Source organism: Rhinoraja longicauda, chromosome 1 (genome assembly GCF_053455715.1).
Source record: "Rhinoraja longicauda isolate Sanriku21f chromosome 1, sRhiLon1.1, whole genome shotgun sequence".
NCBI classification, from domain to species: Eukaryota; Metazoa; Chordata; class Chondrichthyes; order Rajiformes; family Arhynchobatidae; genus Rhinoraja; species Rhinoraja longicauda.
The window spans coordinates 53,261,294-53,286,242 of record NC_135953.1 but is presented as its reverse complement, the minus strand read 5'-3'; the positions used below and the strand labels follow the sequence as shown (position 1 = coordinate 53,286,242).

General features: G+C 41.6%; 1 protein-coding gene across 1 annotated transcript; it reads left to right on the top strand.

The window, feature by feature from the left end:
- Nucleotides 1-20,241: 20,241 nt before the first annotated feature.
- Nucleotides 20,242-22,495, top strand: htr1aa (5-hydroxytryptamine (serotonin) receptor 1A a). The gene has a single exon (XM_078410243.1). The coding sequence runs from the start codon at nucleotides 20,759-20,761 to the stop codon at nucleotides 21,986-21,988; it is 1,230 nt and encodes a 409-aa protein (XP_078266369.1). The 5' UTR covers nucleotides 20,242-20,758; the 3' UTR covers nucleotides 21,989-22,495.
- Nucleotides 22,496-24,949: the final 2,454 nt, after the last annotated feature.

Here is a 24,949-nt window from a genome sequence, read left to right as displayed (position 1 = left end):
GACCAGCGATCCCAGCACATTAACACGATCCTCCCTACACTAGGAACAATTTTTACATTTACCAAGCTAATTTACCTACAAACCTGTACATCTTTGGAGTGTGGAAACCAAAGATCTTGAGGAAAACCCATGTGGTCATGGGAAGAATGTACAAATTCCGTGCAGACAGCACCAGTAGTCGGGATCGAACCCGGGTCTCCGGCGCTGCAAGCGCTGTGAGGCTGCAACTTTATCGCTACGCCACCGTGTTGCATTGATTTAGAAAACTTGAACCAATCGCCCCCAAATTAGCATTCTGAGAAGAGATACAACCCCTGTATTTAAGCCTGTTGACAAAGTACTGCTAATTACTTACTTTGGAAAACATGCCTTGAATATTTTCCCCAGTAAAGGCATTTGAAGACAATAATGTGAATCAAACGAAGTGCTGCATGAGCAAGCATGGAGGTTTTAGCCGTACAACCGCAAGTTAGATGCTAATGATTTTATAGAAAACCTTGGGCAATTATTGAGTAATAAGTAATAAAAATACTGTGATAATATTTCAAAGTTCAACAACTCTGAAACATCCAAACCCATCGGGAATATGCAAAAATTAATTTGTTCAGTCTGCGGTTCAGATCTAGATGAAACATTATCCTAATATGATTAGGTAGATTGCTTATTTTAGCTAATCTGATTGATGAAATGTAATTGCATTCAATATCACTATCTATTTGAGGAAACAACAGGATACGTGGCATTTGTTAGCTGTATATAACCAATTCAACAATCAGTTATATTATTTTACTAGATGGATATATGAGCCATTTCAAAGACAATTTTCTAATCATTTTCAATGCATAGATAATTTAATTTAATTATCAGAATGCATAGTAATTTCCCTAATTGTTTTTCACAGGAATCCATGTAATTTATTGTTTTTCACAGGAATATGTAATTTATTATCTTGAAAAATTACTCCGTGCAAACTCATCATATGTTGCCTGACCTTCTGAGCTCCTCCAACATCTAGTTTTTTTCATGTGCAGCATGAGCTGTTTCTTGTATCTTGATTTCTATTCCTTGCTTATCAAGAAGGTGTCCATCTCTGCCTTTAAGGCAGTCAATGTCTCTGCTTCTTCCATCCTTTGTGGAAGTGTTCCAAAGGGTCATAATCTTCAGAGAAAAAAATTATCTCTATTTTCACGGTGACAATTTCACCATGTTCCGCATTATAATTTAATTGCCAGGTCATTGCACATTCACTGAGCCACATTCCTTTACAGACTTCTTAGCACTGTATCTTTTGTCAGAGAGTTATACAGCACATGAATATACCCTTTGGCCCATTATATCTCGGTCAATTATCGTGGCAATCTAATGATAATTCATTAATCCAATGAATTAGCACATGGCATTTTATTCTATGAAACATATAAAATAGGTGGAGGAGGAGGCCATTTGGCCCTTCGAGCGAGCACCACCATTTATTGTGATCATGGCTGATCATCCACAATCAATAACCTGTGTCTGCCTTCTCCCCATATCCATTGATTCCACTAGCCCCTAGAGCTCTATCTAACTCTCTTAAATTCCAGTGAATTGGCCTCCACTGCCTTCTGTGGCAGAGAATTCCACAAATTCACAACTCTCTGGGTGAAAAAGGTTTTTCTCACTCAGTTTTAAATGACTTCCCATCTATTCTTTGACTGTGTCCCCGGTAATGCTTTGCTAATTCAAGTGTTCTTGTCGACAACACCACCATTGTGGGCCGGATATAAAATAATGTAAGAAAATAACTGCAGATGCTGGTACAAATCGAAGGTTTTTATTTCACAAAATGCTGGAGTAACTCAGCAGGTCAGGCAGCATCTCAGCAGAGAAGGAATGGGTGACGTTTCGGGTCAAGACCCTTCTTCAGACTGATGTCAGGTGGGCGGGACAAAGGAAGGATATAGGTGGAGACAGGAAGATAGAGGGAGAACTGGAAAGGGGGAGGGGACGAGAGGGACAGAGGAACTATCTAAAGTTGGAGAATTCAATGTTCATACCGCTGGGCTGCAAGCTGCCCAAGCGAAATATGAGGTGCTGTTCCTCCAATTTCCGGTGGGCCTCACAATGGCACCGGAGGAGGCCCATGACAGAAAGATCAGACTGGGAATGGGAGGGGGAGTTGAAGTGCTCAGCCACCGGGAGATCAGGTTGGTTGAGGCGGACTGAGCGAAGGTGTTGAGTGAAACGATCGCCGAGCCTGCGTTTGGTTTCGTTGATGTAAAGAAGTTGACATCTAGAGCAGCGGATACAATAGATGAGGTTGGAGGAGGTGCAGGTGAACCTCTGTCTCACCTGGAAAGACTGTTTGGGTTCTTGGATGGAGTTGAGGGGGGAGGTAATGGGACAGGTGTTGCATCTCCTGCGGTTGCAGGGGAAAGTGCCCGGGGATGGGGTGGTTTGGGTAAGAAGGGATTAGCGGGTCTGTGTCAAAATGTGGTCGTAGAGCAGGAGGGCAGGAGAAATTTAGTGGGTCTGTGTCAAATAATGTAATGATGAGTCGGAGTACAGGAAGGAGATTGAGAACCTCATGTCCTGGTGTCGAGACAACAACCTTTCTCTCAATGTCGGTAAGACAAAGGACATAGTGATCGACTTCAGGAAGCGAAGCAGTACACATACCCCAGTTTGCATAGGCGGTGCTGAAGTAGAGATGGTTGAAAACTTCAAATTCCTAGGAGTCAATATCACCAACAACTTCTCCTGGACCACCCATATTGAAGCAACGACCAAGAAAGCACACCAACGCCTCTACTTCGTTAGAAGGCTTAGGAGGTTTGGCATGTCCCCTACAACTCTCACCAACTTCGGCAGATGCACCATCGAAAGCATTTTATTAGGATGTATCATAACTTGGTTTGGGAACAGCTCCATCCAAGACCGCAAGAAATTGCAGCGAATTGTGGAGACAGCCCAGACCGTCACACAAACTAAACTCCATTCTATTGACTCCATTTATACCTCACGCTGCCTCAGCAAGGCCAGCAGCATAATCAAGGATGAGTTGCACCCTGGCCACTCCCTCTTCTCCCCTCTCCCATCAGGCAAAAGTTATAGAGGTGTGAAAACACACACCACCAGATTCAGGGACAGTTTCTTCCCAGCTGTTATCAGGCAACTGAATCATCCTACCACAACCAGACAGCAATGCTGAACCACTATCTACCTCATTGATGACCCTCAGCTTTACCTTTTACTAAATGTTATTCCCTTTTAAATGTATCTATACTCTATAAATGGCTCAATTGGAATCATGTTTCATCTTTCTGCTGACTGGTTAGCATGGAACAAAAGCTTTTCACTGTACCTCGGTACACATGACAGTAAACTAAACTGAAAGATTCTGTGTATTCACCCTATCAATTCCCCTCACAATTGTATACACCTCTATAACATTACCCCTCAGCCTCCTCTGCTATAAGGAATAAAGTACTAGCTTGCACAACCTCTCGGCTTTCTATAGATCAGGCCATCAAGTCCTGGCAAGATCCTTGTAAATCTTCACCGCAATCTTTCTAGTTTTATGACATCATTCCTGCAGCAAGGTGACCAAAACTGAACATAATACGCCAAATGCAGCCTCACCACCTTCTTGTAACATAACATCCCAACTTCTATACTCAATACTCTGACTGATGAAGGCCAATGCACTAAAAGCCCTCTTGACCGCCCTCCCTACCATTTCAGGGAACAATGTACCTGCACTCCTAGATCCCTCAGTTCTTCAACGCTCCCCAGAGCACTGCCATTCACAGTGAAGGTCCTGCCCTGGTCTAACCTCCCAAAATCCAACACCTCGCACGTTATTAACCATTCCTCAGCTCACTTGCCCAGCTGATCAAGATCCTGCTGTGTTTTTGATTACCATCTTCGTTATCTATGATACCGCTCATTTTATTTATCTTCTGCAAACTTACTAATCATGCCTTCTATGTTGGATTATGTTGACTGCTTCCCTGAGGCAGCATAACAATCATGCCTTGTACTGTCCTTCCTACCAAGATCATTCTGTAGACTGAGACTGTCCTCCCTCTATTAACACAACATTTCATGTTGTCTGCATACTTATTAATTTTACTTTCCACATTTATATGCTAATCATTAATTTATATAATAACCATTAAGTCTCCCCGCACCATGTTGTATAGTAAAACAATCTACTGAATAGTTTTTATACCACAGAAACAGGCCAATCGGCCCAGCATGTGTAGGGAGGAACTGCAGATGCTGGTTTAAACCAAAGACAGACACAAGAAGCTGGTGTAACTCAATGGGTCAGGCTGCATCTCTGGAGAAAAGGAATAGGTGATGTTTTGGGTCGACCTTTCTTCAGATGGTGACGTTTCAGGTCGAGACCCCACAGACGTCTCTTAATCAACCCAGCAGCTCTATGTCAGCGTTCATGCCCTTTATGAGCCTCCTTCCATTTTAATTCATCTCATCCATCAACATAGTCTTCTATTTCTGCACCCTTTCCTGTTTAATGGCATCTTTCTGTGGTATGGTGACCAAAACTGAACACAATATTCCAAGTGAGGCCTCACCAACGACTTGTACAACTGTTCCAAATTCTCTATTCAATTCCCTGATTGATGAAGGCCAATGTGCCCAACTTGTTTTGCATGTTATCCAGACAAATCATCTTGTAGATGAATATATCAGATAGTGCAAAAGAGGAAATAAGCAGAGCACAGAATATAGTGTTACATCTGCAGATTAAAAAAAATGCAAGAACATCGATGTAGATTAGAAGATTGGGAACTTATCCTTAGCACATGAGAAATCCATTCAAGAGACTCGCACAAGGGAAGGGATATCATCCCAGGGAACCACACGAGTGGCAAGGGTGTTTTGTTTACAGACCGATGAGAACACTGCTGAAGACGACACCATTAAATGTATAGAGTATGTATGAAAGGTTTTTGCACTGTTTTTGTTTTGCATGTATTTTTTATTCTGAAAAGTTTATTTTTGAAATAATAATTTTTATAAGAACTGAGTTGCCGCAGGTGCTGCTGGAAGACCACCGTGTGATGTGAAAGATGCTATTTGGTCTGCCTGAAACCTGTTGGTCTTCCAGCACAGCGAGATGTCCATTAGGGAATGATGCTGACTGGCCCATTCCAGACCGCAGGAGAACGTGCTGGGGATGCACTGGAGCTTGGTGCATCCAATGCGAAGGCTCTGTGGGGGAGCACCATTGCCAAGGATCCTTCCGCTGCTGAAAATTGAAGGGCAGAGTCCAGTGGGAACATCCCTGAAACAATGGGAAGGATATCACCCCACGGGGCCACATGAATGGCAAGGATGTTTTCTTTAAAGGTAGTTGCCATTTCTACTGATTATGACCTTATTGAATGCATAGAATGTATGAAGAGTATTTGCACAGTATTTTGTGTTGTATGTATATTTTAATTCTGAATAAAGTTTATTTTTGAAGTGAATTTTTTTTAAGAACTTTTAGTGCTCACATTGAGTGTGTAATCTCAGAAGCATAATTTATTCAATCATTTTTCATGCCAAAATGTAAATATGCCAATTATATAAGCCCTTTTTTTCTGACTGCAAAAGTACACAGTGATCAGCTGTGCACATGGATTGTAAATTCTTCATACTTCATTGTTTCAAAACAAAATTAGTTAAAAATTCCAATTATAAACTTTAAATGAATACTAAGGAGACCTGAGTAAAAGGGCTGCAACTGGAGTCATGCTCCTTGAAGCTGGATCCCATATAATAACATTCATGTGATGATGTGATGGGGGTTTGGGGGCTGACCATTGCACTGATACATGGGGCAACATATTCGAGGTAATTGATTAGTCCTGATTTTTGGCACTGTGGGTCGGAGGGGCAAGGAAATGATTTATTTCAGTGAAGGCAGTAGAATGGAAATGCATATTTACCACCACCACCACTAACCCACCCTCACCACAGTCTCCCTAATGCCTCACATTTGATTGTCGTATTCTTAAGGTTGTTGGCCTGGCTACTGGTAATTCAGCACACTCCCCCCTACTCCTTCCCCCGTGCCTACCCCGCACCTCTCCATCACACCCTCTCCCCTACCCCACCCTCCCTCCACCCTCCTCCCACCCTCCCTCTCCACTCCCCTCTACCTCCTTCCCTCATACCACCCTTTCCCCCTCTCCCTCTCTCTCCCCTTCCCCCCTCTCCCTCCTCCTATCTCCTCCCTCCTCTTCCCTTCCCCACCTCCTCTACCCCTCATCTTGCCAAACTACTCCCACTTCCTCTCCCTCCCCCTCCTCTCCCCCTGCCCCCCCTTCCCCTGTTCCCTCCTCTTTCCCTGCCCCCCCCCCTTCCCCCTCTCCCCCCCTCCACATGAACTCTGCATGAATGTGTCAGGCCTTCCAGCACATGCTGGGGCATCTGCTACGGGTCCAGCTTCCAATTAAACCTGATGCAGGATTTGCAGGTCCTATTTGAATGATGGTTTCATAGCTTCAAGGAAATGAAAAAGGCAAGAATAAGGTAAGTTACATTTCTAAAATTGTTTATACTTTCATTGGTCCTTTTAATTGTATAAACATGTTATTGGGTGATGTGTTAAATATCTAATAATGTTTGAAAGTAATCATTTATTCGATTTTTTATGGTTTTTCAAAAGCAGTTCAGTGTTGGCAGTGTTGTTCCATTCTATCCACTTGAGTGGACTGAGCAGCAGGTGACTTGTTGAATGGGTCACGATCTTTCCATTCGTAGAGTTCAGCCTTCCTAATGTAACTCAGACAAGCATGCAATCACAGCTGGGAGTGGAGCAGCATGCTACTTCCAGCAGGCGATGGATGATTGAAATCCCAATCCCATCTTCCCTAAATTGGCAAATGGAAATCCTGCTGTGCTAAGAAAATAATTCCAAATTATACAAAAGAGAAGAAATAAGGATAATGGAGTAAATGATGTCGGAAACCTTTCTGTTTTCTGCATTGAACTAAAAGGTTTGGAGCAGGAGCTGAATTTCACTCGAGAGAAATAATCGAAGTTTGACACTAGACATGCATGGAATGATATAATGCCCCCTGCAATACTCCTTTATTCCTGAATGATTCCTGGGAAATTAGGTCATATTTTGTCCGGAGGTGGATCTGAGTAATCAGCTTTTAACATTGCTGCTTTCTGAATGGGCCTCAATGCCAAGCTGTAAACCTCACTCAGAAAAGTTTCCTTGCTTACCGACTGCCCCTAACTCCTGGCTCTCTATCCCCAAGTGACCACCCTGAATTTACCATTTGTCCTGGATTAGCCTGATCATTTCTCTTCAATGGTTTCGAATGGGCAGTACACAAACTGCTTAAGACCACTCAGAAAGTCTTGACACCTTGAGCCATGGACACTGTTGAATTTAACTGCAATAGGTCCACAACCAATTTTCAAACAACCAATTTAATCATATTAATTATATATCTACCGCATTAACTTGTTCTCAATCTTCTGGGTATTCATTGGAAACTAGGCACCTAGATAATGACCAGAACTTTCAGTACAGCTTCCCCAGCATGAGTGGACCTCTGGGCTGAACATTGCTTCCACTGGCAAGTTATTCACTAAAATGAAACAAAAATCTTTGGAAATCTAACTACCTTGAAGATAAGTTTAAAAAGGCTTGAAAAGGACTGTAGGTAATTGTGGATGATCAGCCATGATCACAATAAATGACGGTGCTGGCTCAAAGGGCCAAATGGCCTCCTCCTGCACCTATTTTCTATGTTTCTGTGTCACACTAATGGAAATCTAATCAACTCAGCACTTATTCTTAGCTTTCACTCATTGTGAATATCATAAGCTCAAGCACATCTAGAATTCATAAATATATTGAAAATATCTTAAATCAAAAATACTGGTTTCAGTATTCTATTCAGAAACAAGTGAATCAGGTTGCATCAGCTTTAGAAGAATCAGGCTGCATTGTATAATTTGTATTCGTACCCATTGTTCACTTAATGAGTGCTGTTAAATTCTTGCGATCAAAGTTGACTTATTTGTATTCTTTTCATTCTTTGCTGCATGGCCATGCGCCCTGCCAATCAAAACTAAGTGTCTGCCTGCATGATATTGGATAAGCAACAGACTGTGGCAGACTAGTTAACAGACAGTGTTCTGAACTATTGATGCAGAGACACCAGTTTAAATTCTGCATGGCATTGGGGGAATTTCAATACAAATAATTGAACACCTCTGGAATTAAACAATAAGAGTCTCTGTAACTGTAACAACAAAAGTCTCAGATTGTGGTAAAAAAGCAAGCTTGTTCACTAAAGCCCTTCAGAGAAGGCAATATGCCATCCTTACCCTGAATACCCTCACCCTTGATTCCAGACCCACTAATGTGGTTGACTGTTGCCTATTGAACTAGTGCTCAGTACTGATTAGAGATAAACAATAAATGCTACATTGTCAGTGATAATGGCGTCTCTTAAACTACAAAATAAGACTCACTTTAGACTTTAGAGATACAGTGCGGAAACAGGCCCTTTGGTCCACCGAGTCCATGCTGACCAATGATCATCCTGTGCACTAACATTTTCCTACACGTTAGGGCAATTTACAATTAAAAATATATATATTTTTTTATTTTTGAAAAGCATATGTACAAATAGAAATAAAAGACAAATTTGTTACAAAGTTCTTACATAGCTTCAATTTTTAAATTTTTAAAGAGAGAAAATAAAAAATAAAGAAGAAAGAAAAAAAAACTATAAACTATTGGAAAGAGAGAATAAGAGAATTTAAAAAAAAGATATAACTATAAAAATTAAAGGGGGTAGATCCGGGAGACAATAACCACAGTTGTACATCCAACCCTAAACTCAAGTTTCAACTTTAAATTTAAAATTTTTATTTTAGTCCCATTTACTTTTCTAAAAATTCAATAAATGGAGACCATATTTTAAAAAATAACTCAGGTTTGTCAATTAAGGCAAATCTTATTTTTTCCAAATGCAGGGTCTCTGTCATTTCCGTAGTCCACATTTTAATTGTGGGGGTTATTGGTTTTTTCCAAAATTTAAGTATTAATTTTTTCGCAGTTATTAAACTGTAATCAAGAAAATGTACCTGACTTGTTGTAAAGTTTGTAGTATGTTCTGATAATCCTAATATAATTAATTTTGGATCCATATCCAATTGCTTGTTGATAACTTTAGAAACTATTTAAAAAATCTCCAACCAGAAATTTTACATTTTTATGCAAGTTACGAAAATATGAGTTAAATTAGCTTCTTGAAATTGACATTTATCACAAATAGGAGAGATACTAGGAAAAATCCTATTTAATTTTGTCTTCGAATAATGTAATCTATGTATTATTTTAAATTGTATTAGGGAATGTCTAATATTTAATGAACATTGGTGTATATGTTGTAAACTTTCATCCCATATATCTTGCATTATGAGTTGATTCAATTCGTCCTCCCATGCTCGTCTATAAGATTCTGATGACGGAATGTCAGTGTCTAGGAGAGTATTATAAATAAAGGATATTAATTTATTTGAATTATAATGTCGATTCAGGCATACATCAAGGGTTTCTGGACTTCTAAACTTATATTCTTGCATGTGTAATTTTACATAATCTCTAAGTTGTAAATATCTAAAATAATTATTAACATGTAATCCATACTTCTGCTGTAAATCCTGAAAAGAAAGAAAAGTTCGCTTATGATAAAGATCTCCCACCCTTTTAATTCCATAACTTTTCCATTGAGCAAATCCTCTATCTAAGACAGACTGTTTAAAAGAAGGGTTATTCGCAATAGGAAGGAAAGCAGATAATTTACTCAAAGTAAGATTTAATTGTTTCCAGGTACGAATAACACTGTGTATAATGGGATTACCTCCATATGTTTTTTAATTTAAATTTATTGGAGCTAAGAGGATCGCACCAATATCAAATGGTAAACAATCCTCTTTCTCCATCTTTAACCGATCTGGTTGTTGATCAGTATCATCCAACCAGCAACTTATCTTTTTAATATTAACCGCCCAATAATAAAATAAGAAGTTAGGTAAGGCAATTCCTCCATTAGTTTTAGACTTACATAGATGTCTTTTATTTATTCTATGAGTCTTGTAGTCCCAAATAAAATTAGTAACAATTGAATCAATTTAAAAAAAAAACTTTTTTGGAAGATAGATCGGAATTGCTTGAAATAAGTATAGTAGCTGTGGGAGAAAGATCATCTTTATAGCATTACTACGACCAACTAATGATATAGGAAGTGTTTTCCAAAATTGGATATTTCTGTGTAATTTAGTGAGTAAAGGAGGAAAATTTAATTTAAATAAAGAAGTATATTTCCTAGTCACGTAAATTCCAAGATATTTAAACTTTTCATAGGCAATTTTAAAAGGAAATTGTTGAAGTATGGCCGGATTGTGCTCCATTATTGGCATAATTTCACTTTTGTACCAGTTAATTCTATAACCTGAAAATGAACCAAATTGAGTTATGAGATTTAATAAATTCGGAATGCTAATTTCTGGCTTTGTAATGTATATTAATACATCATCCGCATATAAAGAAATTTTATTGGTTGTATGTTTAGTGTTATAACCGTGAATGTCTGGATTTGATCTAATACTCTCAGCAAGTGGTTCTATAATAAGGGCAAATAGAAGCGGAGATAGTGGGCATCCTTGTCTACAACCCCTAAATAAATGAAATTTGGATGACAGCATTTGATTAGTTAATATTCTAGCTGTTGGGGATGTATATAAAAGTTTCATCCATGAACAAAAATTTTCACCTAATTGAAATTTTTCCATCACTGAGAAAAGATAGGGCCATTCTAGTTGATAAAATGCTTTTTCAGCATCTAGCGAGATGATTGCTAAATCTTCGTTTAATAGTCTATTTGAATATATTATATTATATTTACAATTTTAACTGAAGACAATTTGCCTACAAACCTGCACGTCTTTGGAAATGTGGGAGGAAACCAGAGCACCTGAAGCAACCCACTCGATCACAGAGAGATTGTACAACGTTGCAAGCAGCAACTCTCCTGCTGCGCCACTGTGCCGCCCCTTGGTTTTCCATGATTTTTCACTTCTTAATTTTCCTTCCACTTTTGTCAAGAGTGAATGACTACAATTTAGTGTCTCATTTTCATCATTCAGCGAACAAATCCAAAAAGAAAGGCGGACACACAAGATGCCGCAGATCTTGAACAAAAAACAAAGTGCTAGATGACCTCAACATATCAGGCAACATATGCGGAGGGAAATCACATTTTTCAAGTCTAAGGTGTAGCCATGGGCACTAGCAAGGGGCCTTTTTATTTATTACTGGACCAAGTGGACCTGTTGGGCCCAAACCTCCCCTGGTTTGGTGCAGTACTCTCCCCTCCCCTCCCCCCTCCCCCTCTTCCCCTCCCCCTCTTCCCCCTCCCCCTCCCCCTCCCCCCTCCCCTCCCCCCTCTCCCCTCCCCCCTTCCCCCTCCCCCCTCCCCCTCCCCCTCCCCCTCCCCCTCCCCCTTGCATCATGTCCTAGGATGCACAGTCAAGGCCTAGAGATTTATCCAGCTTCAGGTGCTTTAAGACAACTCCCACCTCCTTTTCTGCAATATTAATATGTTTCAATATTGAAACTTGTAAATAATATGTGCATTAGATTATATGTTATGCTTCAGCAATTATATACAGCACTGAAATCTTTCTTCCTTAAATACAATCCTGATTGTCGTCAACTTTCAACTGTGATGTTGCCTAGCTTTAACTCTTCTCTATCATTCGGTAGCAACTCGATGCCTCTGTGTGATTGGACAAGGAACCTTAGATGATTATTAATTTCCTCCAGTTGCACACGGGGATAGCACAGCCACTATTTTATCTCCAGCCATAAATATCGGACCCTTGACATGTAATCTACATTTACAATGTCTCTGTCTCAAACAGACTACTTACAATTTTATTCATGTATTTAATCTGAGACTTAGCCTCCAGTGCAGGAGCTGCTTCATCCAATCTATTACGTTGCCAACCCATTTTGTCTGCTGCTGAGTACTCCAATTTTTTTCATTCTATGAATTCTGCTCATTCATGTCCAATCCTGTTCCCCACCCTGATGCTACTGTATGTTCATGTTACATTGTCCCTTTCTGTATTTGCAGTCTTCTACACACTTTTGCACCATATTCCCTGATTCCCCTGATTCTAAACATATCCTAGTCATCAGGAGGGGTTGCCTTAGGCCTCCTGGTTTAACATTCTCTTTTTGAATTATTTTGCCCTTATTGCATCAGCTCCTTGATGGGGGCACATTTAGTTTAGTTTTAGTTTAGAGTTACAGCGGGGAAACAGGACCTTTGGCCCATCTGGTCCGTGCCGACCAGCGATCACCCTGTGTGGGGGATCAGCGTGGGGGATCAGTGCAGTGGGTAGACAGCGGCGCCTCTCCCACTGACGGCCCTCGGTGCTGGACTCTTCCCCCACCTGCCTCCCGGCCGCAGGACTCTGGGCAGCGTGGGAAGGTGCTGAGCCAGCCGGGGAGAGGAGGGGGGACAGGGGAACCGAGAGCAGGCCCAGCACCAGGCCCAGGCCTCAGCCTCCACCAAAGCCTGGCCTCCCACTGCTGCTGCCACCTTTCCCCTTGGCCCACCTCAGGCTCGTGGTTACCCGGTCACTTCCAGGCCCAGGCCCATGGCCAGGCATTGGCTGCTTCCCCCGCCACCAGGCCTGACTCTCCCGCCGCTTTGGAGCTGGCAAACCCGTCCCCAAGAGACAGGCGGCCGAGCCCTGCTCCTACCCGGGATTAACGGGCCACAACTGTGCAGGCGCCGACATGTTTGTTCTGCGCACGCGCGGATGCTGCGGCCATCTTATGTAAATACCATATCAACGGAGCCCCAACTGTGCATGCGCGGTTTTTTAAACTTTAAAATGTGAATAACTTTAAAAATATAACACCGATTGCAATTAAATGGATTAAAGGCAGATAAATCCCCAGGGCCAGATAGGCTGCATCCCAGAGTGCTTAAGGAAGTAGCATCAGAAATAGTGGATGCATTAGTGATAATTTTTCAAAACTCCTTAGATTCTGGAGTAGTTCCTGAGGACTGGAGGGTAGCTAATGTAACCCCACTTTTTAAAAAAGGGAGGGAGAGAGAAAACGGGGAATTATAGACCAGTTAGCCTAACATCGGTAGTGGGGAAAATGCTAGAGTCAGTTATTAAAGATGTCATAGCATCACATTTGGAAAGTGGTGAAATCATCGGACAAAGTCAGCATGGATTTACAAAAGGCAAATCATGTCTGACGAATCTTATAGAATTTTTCGAGGATGTAACTAGTAGAGTGGATAAGGGAGAACCAGTCAATGTGTTATATCTGGCCTTTCAGAAGACCTTCGACAAGGTTCCACATAGGAGATTGGTGTACAAACTTAAAGCACACGGTATTGAGGGTTCAGTGTTGAGGTGGATAGAAAATTGGTTGGCGGACAGGAAGCAAAGAGTAGGAATAAACGGGTCCTTTTCGGAATGGCAGGCAGTGACTAGTGGGGTACCGCAAGGCTCAGTGCTGGGACCCCAGTTATTTACAGTGTATATTAATGATTTGGACGAGGGAATTGAATGCAACATCTCTAAGTTTGCGGATGACACGAAGCTGGGTGGCAGTGTTGGCTGCGAGGAGGATGCTAGGAGGCTGCAGAGTGACTTGGATAGATTAGGCGAGTGGGCAAATGCATGGCAGATGCAATATAATGTGGATAAATGTGAGGTTATCCACTTTGGCGGCAAGAACAGTAAAGCAGAGTATTACCTGAATGGTGAACAATTAGGAGAAGGGGAGATGCAACGTGACCTGGGTGTCATGGTGCACCAGTCATTGAAAGCAAGCGTGCAGGTGCAGCAGGCAGTGAAGAAAGCGAATGGTATGTTGGCATTCATAGCAAGAGGATTTGAGTTTAGGAGCAGGGAGGTTCTACTGCAGTTGTACAGGGCCTTGGTGAGACCGCACCTGGAGTATTGTGTGCAGTTTTGGGCTCCTAATCTGAGGAAAGACGTTCTTGCCTTAGAGGGAGTACAGAGAAGGTTCACTAGATTGATCCCTGGGATGGCGGGACTTTCATATGAAGAAAGACTGGATAGACTAGGCTTGTACTCGCTGGAATTTAGAAGACTGAGGGGGGATCTTATAGAAACATATAAAATTCTTAAGGGGTTGGAGAGACTAGATGTGGGAAGATTGTTCCCGATGTTGGGGGAGTCCAGAACCAGGGGTCACAGCTTAAGGATAAGGGGGAAGTCTTTTAGGACCGAGATGAGAAAACATTTCTTCACACAGAGAGTGGTGAGTCTGTGGAATTCTCTGCCACAGAAGGTAGTTGAGGCCAGTTCATTGGCTATATTTAAGAGGGAGTTAGATGTGGCCCTTTTTGCTAAAGGGATCAGGGGGTATGGAGAGAAGGCAGGTACAGGTTACTGAGCTGGATGATCAGCCATGATCATATTGAATGGCGGTGCAGGCTCGAAGGGCCGAATGGCCTACTCCTGCACCTATTTTCTATGTTTCTATGTTTCTATGAAACTTCTGCCATAGGACCACAGGACGACTGTGTTAAACCCCACAGTAGGGCGGGTTTAAAATAGTTGCGTTATTGTGTACCATTTTGGCTGTAGTTCAGGAACAAGCGAACAAACACACGTTTTAGTATATAGATTCATAATATATCTTTTATTAAATTGGTGTCAGTCTAAATAGAGCCCAGTACAATGAGAATTTCACTGGAGCATATTAAGAAAAGCTCTATAATTTGCGTGGATCACTTTGGACCTGCTATACTTTCTCAGATTATTAGTTATGAATTTATGCAATTATATTTTCCATTGTTGAGGATACTTTTTGTGTTTAACAGGTTTTGGCATTTTGATAGATTTTCTTATCACTGCTACAGAAGAAACAAATTGAGGGCTTAACTGCATAATTAATCTGGGGTTAATTATACTTCACCCAGCCTTATGAGTGATCAGAATTAGCTACTAGGTTTAAAACCTGTGACTTGATTGTGAAACTTGCCATTTTAGTAACAACATTAAATATTTACAATAAATATTTAAATTCCAGATGAAAATGTAATTAAAAGTTTGACGGAAGTAGGTTACTGAGTGGATATGCTGATCAAGCAGAAACTGAATGTGAATTACAGAATCTATCACAATCTTATTGAATGGTGAAGCAAGGTTTTATAACCTATTCCAGCTCTAGTTCATGTAACTATTATCTGTCTTTGTACACAATGCCAAGGAACAGAAATAAATTTATCATGTAAACCTTGTGAGACATTTCCCTGAACTGTACATGATATGCTTCTGAGTAGTCTCTTCTCTGAGCCATAATTGCTATCACGTTAGAATATAACTTTATGTAGCTTGACTGAGATTATTTAGATTCTGCCCTCTGCCATTTGCTGGAAACATGCTGCCAGAATTAATTAAATTAGTGGTTCTTTCAAATTTCATTTTAGTTCATGTTGTGGATCTACATGATCTACCAATCACTTGGATTAATCATTATTATTCTACTAAATTGTGTTCTTTGGTGAATCAGGAAATTCTCAATTGTGTTGCAGGCATTGAGATGATCAGTCCAATCACCTCAAGTTAAATGAATTGTTGGAATACCTTTTCATTACCTACTGTCTAATTTCATGCTGTGGCAATCTCAGAAAAGAAGAAATTCTGGATTGAAAATTAATTGAAACAAATTGTACTCAACATTAGTAGTAATTCAGAAACATAATAGAAGTGACTGAGCTAAAGGTTGCAATTTAATGTTAATGGTAAATTCCGAAAATTCACTCTAATGGTCGATGACGGAATCTAAACTGGATTAAGTAATCATTATGTACCATACAATGGTACCTATTATCTATAAACCTTTGCTAAACAATCTTGCAGATGGAGTACAAGGCAGAGAGAATCTGACAAGCATGCTAAAACAATCAGGCAAAAACAAAAGAGAGAGAAGAAAGCAATCAGCAAACCAAAATAGGTTCAGAATTAACAAAAAGAAAATAAAATCCATTCTGAAGGTCAATTGGGTCTAATAGTTCCCTCCCCCACCCAAGTCGCACTAGCTTCTCATTTTCACCCGACAAACATCTTGTTTCCTTTATCATCGTTACTTTTTTGCATATCTTTCATTCATTGTTCTTTATCTCTCCACATCACCAGTCTATATCTCTTGTTTCCCTTATCCCTAACCAGTCTGAAGAAGAGTCTCAACCCGAAACATCACCCATTCCTTCTCTCCAGAGATGCTGCCTGTCCCACTGAGTTACTCAAGCTTTTTCTGTCCATCTTCTGAAAAGAAGCCAATCTTGTTCTGACTTGTGAATTAAGACACAACAGATAGGTTTAGCCAGCTAAATCATCCTGTATGGGAACATTGCTGCATGTTTCTCTTGAACGATGGTGATATGAGAAATATTTCAGATCTTTTTAAAAGCTTGAAGTTGTCCTGTTGCACACTAAAGAGTAAATTGCCTCTTGATGTGGCAATAATTAATGGTCCTTTGCAGTTCATCAGTTCTCTCAGTTAAAATCAATGTGGCACCAATGCAAAGAACACAATATTCCTCTTGTCTTACATTCATCATAGGGAAAGAATATCATGTGTTTGAATATAAGTTTAAAGCCCATAATGGAATGTGAAACTACAGCTTTAAATCAATTTAAATATTGATAATGGTATATATTACATTAGTGAAAATAGATAAGTGCTCTTGATCATATTGAACTCGGGTCAAATAATTGATCATGACAAAACATTTGATCTTATAATAGTGATACATAGTATTTAACTATCTGAGTTACACCAAATAAGTGGCAGATATAGGAGTCAAGTAACGAGTAAAATACACTTCCATAAAGATGACGAGGTGGCTAAAGAATTAGTGTGCCAAATTGAATTCTATGGAGAGGAAAACTGAGTAGATTGGAGATGGGGTATAATTAAGGCACCCATTGGAGCTGACTTTTATCCCCATAAGATTTATGAAAAACAAAAGTTATTTAAAAGCGCTACAATATGTTAATTGGTTAAATACAGATAGGATGACAAGAATGAAATGGAAAAGTGACTAGAAAATAAGGAAAGGCAAGCTTTTAGATGGTGCCTTTCATGGCACGAGGATGTCCAAAAGTGCCAATTAATTATCTCTCAAAGTTTTAACATTGGAGACCTGACAGCCTGTATGCGAGCAGAAAGCTGTCACAAGCAGAAAAGTGATAAATGGCCAGACAATTTGATTAATGATTCGGAGAGAGGGCTCAGCATCAGTCAAGCAAAAAATCCTCCATTCCTCTGTGCAGTAATCTCATGGGACTCTTGCAACAACCTAGCTTAGCATCTTGACTGGTTGCATCATGGCCTGGTTTAGCAACTTGAATGGCCAGGAATGAAGAAGACTGCAAAAAGTGACAAACACTGCCCAGTCCATCACAGGTACTGACTTCCCCACCATCGATGGGATCTACAAGGGTCGCTGACACAAAAAGGCAGCCAACATCATTGGTGACCCACATCACCTACCGTGTGCTCATTTCACTCCTGCCATTGGGAAAAAAGTATAGGAGCCTGAATACTGTAACGTCCATGTGCAGGAGGATTTATTCCCCTCCAAACATCAGGCTACTAAACACTACAAGCTTCAAATAGGCTCTGAACTATCTCAGGGGTATTATTTTTCACTTTGACACTATTATTGTTTGTTTATCTATGTACTAAAACTCTTGTTTGTTTGTTCCTGAACTACAGCCAAAATGGTACATGATAGCTCGACAATTTTAGGCCTATTTTACTTACCGTCGTCCCTTTGGTGCTAATGGGAGAAGTTTAATTGAAATTGGTGTTATATTTTTAAAGTTATTCACATTTTAAAGTTTAAATCTATCTCCTAGGGAGGGAGGGATGGAGGGGGTAGGGAGGGAGGGGGAGCGAGGGAGGGATGGAGGGAGGGGGGTGAGGGAGGGAGGGCGGGAGGGGGAGGGATGTGGAGGGAGGGAGTAGGGAGGGAGGAGCAGGGAATAAGGGGGTTTGAGGGGGATGGTGGGGGGGAAGGTGGGATGGGAAGGGGGAGGGGAAGGGGAGAGGGGAAGGGAGCAGAGGGGAAGGGAGCAGAGGGGGAGGGAGGGTAGAGGGCGGTGGTGGAGGGAGGGGAGGGAGGGAGGGGGAGGAGGGGGTTAAGGGGGGTTGAAGGGACGGAGTGGGGGGAGGAGGAGGTGGAGGGGTAGGGGATGGGGTGGGGAGGGGAGAGGGGAGGAGATGGGAGGGGGAAAGGGGAGGGGGAAATTTGTAGCCACCTCCATTTTTATCCCCATCAGTGCATTCTTATGTGATCAATAAGTAGGTTTCTCTGAGTGGGAAAGGTGATGGAGTGCATACCCAGTGGAATAATAGACATCACCCACTTACAGATAATGGGGTTTTGACCGTAGGATGTGGAGGAGTGCAGAATGTCTTTCGCAGGAAGTAAATTGGAACATTTTACAATTTAAAAAAAAGTCAGCATTATGATTTAAACAGCATAATAACATTTCAGGGGATCCGTGGTTTTCCAGTTAACTCTGTTTTACTCTCCACAGATGTTCCCTAGCCTACATTGTTTTGTAGTGTGTTTCTGTTCTCCAGTGTTTTCTGTTCTCTGTTATTAGATTTCTAGCATCTGCAGTACTTTGCGTTTGACGTTTCAGCAATAGCTTCCAGCCTTGTTCAGGAAGAGATGGAGCGCCCGACAAGGATTATGTCTGAAGAAGGGTCTCGACCCGAAACGTCACCCATTCCTTCTCCCCAGAGATGCTGCCTGACCCGCTGAGTTACTCCAGCATTTTGTGTCTATCAATGATTATTCCGGTGATTTGGGACGTTCCATTTTAACTAATCCATAATAAACCTTTTTTTTTTAGTTTTGGACCACACCATGATACAAATATGATAAAACATAGTTAACAGGGAAATGAAAGAAAGGAAAACACCCGTGTAGATTTTTATGATCAATAGTTTGCGGAACTGTTCTGTTTGAACTTAATAATTCAAGTTACCTTGAGCATTCAACAGAAATTCTGAGATATTTCTCTGGAAAAGATTTATTTAAATAATTCAGATTGTTCTGCTTGCTTGCGTGTTCTGCTTGTGCGGTAGCTTATATGAATAAAGTAATAAAAGAATATAATTGCATCTCGTCAGTCGTCCCATTCCCACTGGCGACGCTGATATTAAAATGAAAAAAGAGAAATCTTCAAAGTGGCCGGATCGCCAATAAAATCAATCTGAGATATGATTAACTAACTTCTGCCGAGCTAATGAAGTTTTTAATTATTGAAGCCACAGAACTGATGCTTCAAAATCCTAATTGATGCATTATCGAGGGGAAGTCCAGTGGAGTATTTTTACCCTGTTCCAAACTGGATTGATTCTGTTTGGGAGACGGGTCTTATTCTTTACGGTCGGCTGCGTGCATGGTTCGGCCGGGCTCTGCTGTTTGATCGGCAGTCACCTGTTCACCTATAGGTGGCAGCAAACCTCCTTTGCGTTTTGAGTGGTGCGCTATCCATGGTGCTGAAAGTACAAACAATGCTAAACAGGTGTCTCCGCTACATGGGCGCTATAGTACAGAAACTATTTAATCGATTGTTGTAAGATGACGGTATTATACCTTTTTAAATTAATATTATAATTGATTTTTAGCTCACCAAACGGCAGGCAAATAAATTACACCCGTAACTAAAAAGCTTGCTGTACTTGGCACGAATGGAAGTGGAAACTGTGCCCGCTGATTACTCTTATAACTCAGCGTAGCTCTACCCATGCAGCCGTGCAACGGGTTTATAGTTCCATTGACACTGTATATTTGATCCCAACATTTGGCTGGTTAACTATTATAAATTAAGAGACAGAGCTCTGTTCAGCTTCGATGCTTTGGCTTGTTCAGAAGTGCTCAACAATGTTAAATCTCTCCACCCTAGCTGCAATTTGGAAACTAAACGTATTGAAAAAAAAAGTTATGGAAGCCGAAGATGTCAATGATGAAATAAATCTTTATCGGGTGTTACTTCACACTCAAATGCAAATTGATCGCCAGAATGAAGATTTCTTTCGTAGTTCATTGTTAGCATTTTAAAAAACCCTGTAGTTTTCAAGTTTCAAGCAACAGAATATACAGCTAAAACAAACGCGAACAGACGGAGAAAGGTGAATGGACGCCGGGCTGCACCACTAGAAACAAGCAAGAGACATATTTCACTCTTAATGTCATCACGTTGGGCAAGTTACGCGCAGAAAACGGCCGAGCGACGTGAGCTAATGACCAATGCCGTCCGTATTGTTGATCTAGGCATAGTGAGAAGAAAAATTGTATTGTTTGGACGTGGGAAGTCTGGATACTCGAGGCGTGAGTCAAAAGGAACAAATGCAGCCGTGCTCTTAGCCGCTCTCAGTTGCACCAACATCAGTACCAGCAAGTGAAAGGCGCACTCCAGAGACCTATTAGCTATCTGACGTATCCTGGACGGCGGTATATATTAATTCACCCAGTCACCATTCGTTGAGCGAAACGCCAATGATTTATAGAAATAAGAAAATGTGGCGACGTGTTCGATGTGTTTAGGACTTCACCTTCTCATTTAAATAATGTAGTTTCGCCGGGAATTTGCAGACCGCACGCTTGACACAACTTCTCCTCGGCTCCTTGGCGATCTCACCATGGAGATGTACAACAACAGCACCTTTTCCTACTCGGGGTCCACCAAGGAAAACAATACGAACTTTTCGGAGGTGACGCTGAGTTACCAGATTATAACTTCACTGTTTATAGGAACTATGATCCTCTGCTCTATTATTGGGAATGCTTGTGTGATCGCCGCTATAGCACTGGAGCGTTCTCTACAAAATGTAGCCAACTATCTCATAGGGTCACTTGCAGTCACCGATCTGATGGTGTCGGTGCTGGTACTGCCCATGGCAGCTCTGTATCAAGTTCTGAACAAATGGACCCTGGGACAGGTAACCTGTGACATTTTTATCTCTTTAGATGTGTTGTGTTGTACATCTTCTATCCTGCACCTTTGCGCGATTGCTTTGGACAGATACTGGGCTATTACTGATCCAATAGACTATGTCAACAAGAGGACTCCGAGACGAGCCGCTATTCTAATAAGCTTGACATGGCTGGTCGGATTTTTAATTTCAATCCCCCCCATGTTAGGCTGGAGGACACCCGAAGACAGAGCTGATCCCGACGCTTGTAATATTAGCCAAGACCCTGGCTATACCATTTATTCCACCTTCGGTGCCTTTTACATCCCGCTGATATTGATGTTAGTCCTGTATGGAAGAATATTCAAAGCAGCCAGGTTTCGCATACGCAAAACGGTGAAGAAATCGGAGAAGCAAAAAGTAGCAGACACTTGCCTGACTGTTTCTCCAGCCGTCGCGCAAAAGAAAAGCAACGGCGAGAACAGCAAGAACTGGAGGAGGAGCGTGGAGCCCAAGCCTACCTGCATCAACGGGGCCCTCCGACACGGGGAAGAAGGGCCAGCTTTAGAAGTTATCGAGCTGCACCACCAGCACCCCAAAGATCACCTTCCTCTGCCCAGCCACGCCAACAGCCAATTGACATTTTGCTTTGAGGCGAGGAATGATAAGAACATTGAAGCCAAGAGAAAAGTGGCCCTCGCCCGCGAGAGGAAAACGGTGAAAACTTTGGGCATCATTATGGGCACTTTCATCTTCTGCTGGTTGCCATTTTTCATCGTTGCCCTTGTACTGCCATTCTGTGGACAGCACTGTTACATGCCAATGTGGCTCCACGCCGTCATCAACTGGCAAGGCTATTCCAATTCTCTCCTAAATCCCATCATTTATGCTTATTTCAATAAGGATTTCCAAAGTGCTTTCAAAAAAATTATAAAATGCAAGTTCTGCAGGCAATAATTCAACCATTATTCCAAATTCATTACTGTGGTGCATTTGTCCAAAAACAAACCATACAATTTTAACGTAATGTATTTAACATTTACTTTAATATGTACTTGTGGCACGAAGCCAATTGGATTCAACTTGTAGCCAGATTGGTATTGCTGTACACATGGCAACATTCGTGCTGACACAACTTTTCAAACAACATTTCAAATTAGGAGGCTAAGGCCTATCCGATATTTCGATATAATCGTTATTTCCTTGAAACGTTATTGGAAAGTGTCCGTGTTGTTCTGCGATTTAACCACGCACCCGCAGCTGTGAAAGTGCTGAGCTAAACGGCACCATTTGTAGACGGAAACGGATACCTATCATCACTCGATGTGCGCCTCACAACCCCACCTATGCCGTGTGCTGAGGTTTTCTGCTAGTCTTTACTTTTGTGATTTTTTTTCAAAGTTGCAGATTTGGGCCTGTGATCGTTTCGCAATCAGTACAGTGACTTCCACTTAACGCAAAATAAAACTCGCCAGTTAAAAGAAAAGACATGCTTGTGTGCGTTTATTGAACTGCGTACAATGCAAGGGCAGTGGGCCCGAGATTCATATCATTTATCCCACTGCCCCCAGCCATGCATTAACTGATGTTAACAATTTCATGGTGTTAGGTTCTTGGCATGAAAAATAAATTGTTTTCATTTAACTGACGAGAGTGCTCCATGGCGAGAAACTGCTGTACGGATCCAGCAGCATAGTGGTTAGAAGTTACTAAATAATTAAAGACCTGAATATCGAGACGCGAGTATAATCAACTCCCCCTCCCCAACCCATTCTGGAAAATTATAGTCCTTAGGAAAAAATTAGAAGATTTAAATGCATATGGACTCGTATAAACAAGTACCGAAATGTCCATAAAAATCCTCCCAGGTTTACTGGAGTCCCCGGAGGACGTTTAAATATTTATGTCGCTTGGCTTATAAATGACCCGCGACAGTAGTTAAATCTTCATGGCCATCTGAAATGGGTGGCGAATCCGTTAACTGATAGACCAACACGTCTCCAAGTCCTCAGGTTTATTGTAGAGCCCTGAATAGTTTAACAGAAAGTAAAACAATACATCACATGCAAATAGTCTTTTGTGCAATCTGCGGTGAAATGGGTAGTTACGTTACGTCTGTAATTGAAACAGCAGTTAAAAGGCAGGTATTTGACACAACTGTCGATTTCTAATTATATGAGACATTAATTGTTTGATGATGCGTAATGCATGTGTTCGGCACCGGTCACATTTCAGTAACCAGCCTTCTTAAATGTAAGAAGATCAACTCCAGAAAACTGGAAATTATCCAAGACTTTGTCAGCAAGTGACATGAACTGTGACTTACTTATTGGTCTGGATTTGTTTCTTCCCAGTCCCGGCCCAGTTCCAGTTTGACCACATTGGACTCCATTAAGTAAAGTCTTCTGAAATAATGTTCTGATCGATTTCAATTTACTGCGGTTCAATCTATCACCCTTTTCTATCATCTCATTGTACTCCCGATTGCGCTATTTAATGATCCCTAACGAAGGGCAGTGATCAGTTCAATGCTTCCTTCCCTCCTCATGCAAGGCACGGTGTAGATTAGTGGGTGCTCTCCCCGCAAGCCCTGTGACCGACCCCATAACATTGAGTGCCTTCTAAGGAAGGGCGAGTCTGCTATTTGCTCGGAGGGTCGCTTCAGAAAGAGAGCTGAGATGATGGGAAAAGACAATGTGCAAAGATCTAGATTGTATTGTGTATTGGTAATGCTGCCCAAGACGGCCTCGTATCCCCCGAAATGTATCGGCGGATGAGAGAACCCAAGGTTAACGAATAAATGTGCGGGTAAAAAGGCGAACAGGGAAAGGAGCCGTGCTCCTGTTTCAACTGTGTGTCACTCGAAACCTGCAGTGAGGGAATACCGATGATAGATGCAAAATGCTGGAGTAACTCAGCGGGACAGGCAGCAACTCTGGATAGAAGGAATGGGTGACGTTTCGGGTCGAGACCCTTGTTCAGAATACCGATTGTCGTTTAGAGTGAAGCAAAACTCGGTTGACACAGAAAGACACATTGTGAACTCTCGGCCGGGGAGAATGGTAGGCAAATCCCCAAACCCCCCCCGAACCATGGGTAGTTCCCCTACGACCTGCCACTGCTGCGAGAGTGCGCTCAGCGGAAGGATGGGACTAGATGAATGCTGCAACACTTGGGTCAGATCTTCCTCGTGGACATCACACAGCTAGAATGACCCATTATCCAGCCGCGCCATCGTCCCTCAGCACCCAGCCTTGAAGAAAACGCATTATTTGCGCATTATTCATTTCAGAGAACATTCCCACGTTTAAATACAACGGTGTCAGGTAAAATGTTCATGTAGTGGGACGTGAAACTATTAAACGTGAGACTATTGCCCGCAATCTGAAGATCAATAGTCCTGATAGGGCCTGATGGTCTGCATCCCAGAGTACTTAAGGAGATGGCTCTAGAAATTGTGGACGTATTGGTGATCATTTTCCAATGTTCTATAGATTCAGGATCAGTTCCTGTGGATTGGAGGGTAGCTAATGTTATCCCACTTTTTAAGAAAGGAGGGAGAGAGAAAACGGGAAATTATAGATAAGTTAGTCTGACATCAGTGGTGGGGAAGATGCTGGAGTCAATTATAAAAGACGAAATTGCAGAGCATTTGGATAGAAGTAACAGGATCGTTCCGAGTCAGCATGGATTTACGAAGGGGAAATCATGCTTGACTAATCTTCTGGAAATTTTTGAGGATGTAACTAGGAAAATTGACAGGGGAGAGCCGGTGGATGTGATGTACCTTGACTTTCAGAAAGCCTTCGACAAGGTCCCATATAAGAGATTAGTGGGCAAAATTAGAGCACATGGTATTGGAGGTCAGGTACTGACATGGATAGAAAATTGGTTGACAGACAGAAAGCAAAGAGTGGG

What these genes read in the sequence shown, in the direction of transcription:
- htr1aa (XM_078410243.1), top strand. Translation starts at nt 20,759, where the DNA reads ATGGAGATGTACAACAACAGCACCTTTTCCTACTCGGGGTCCACCAAG.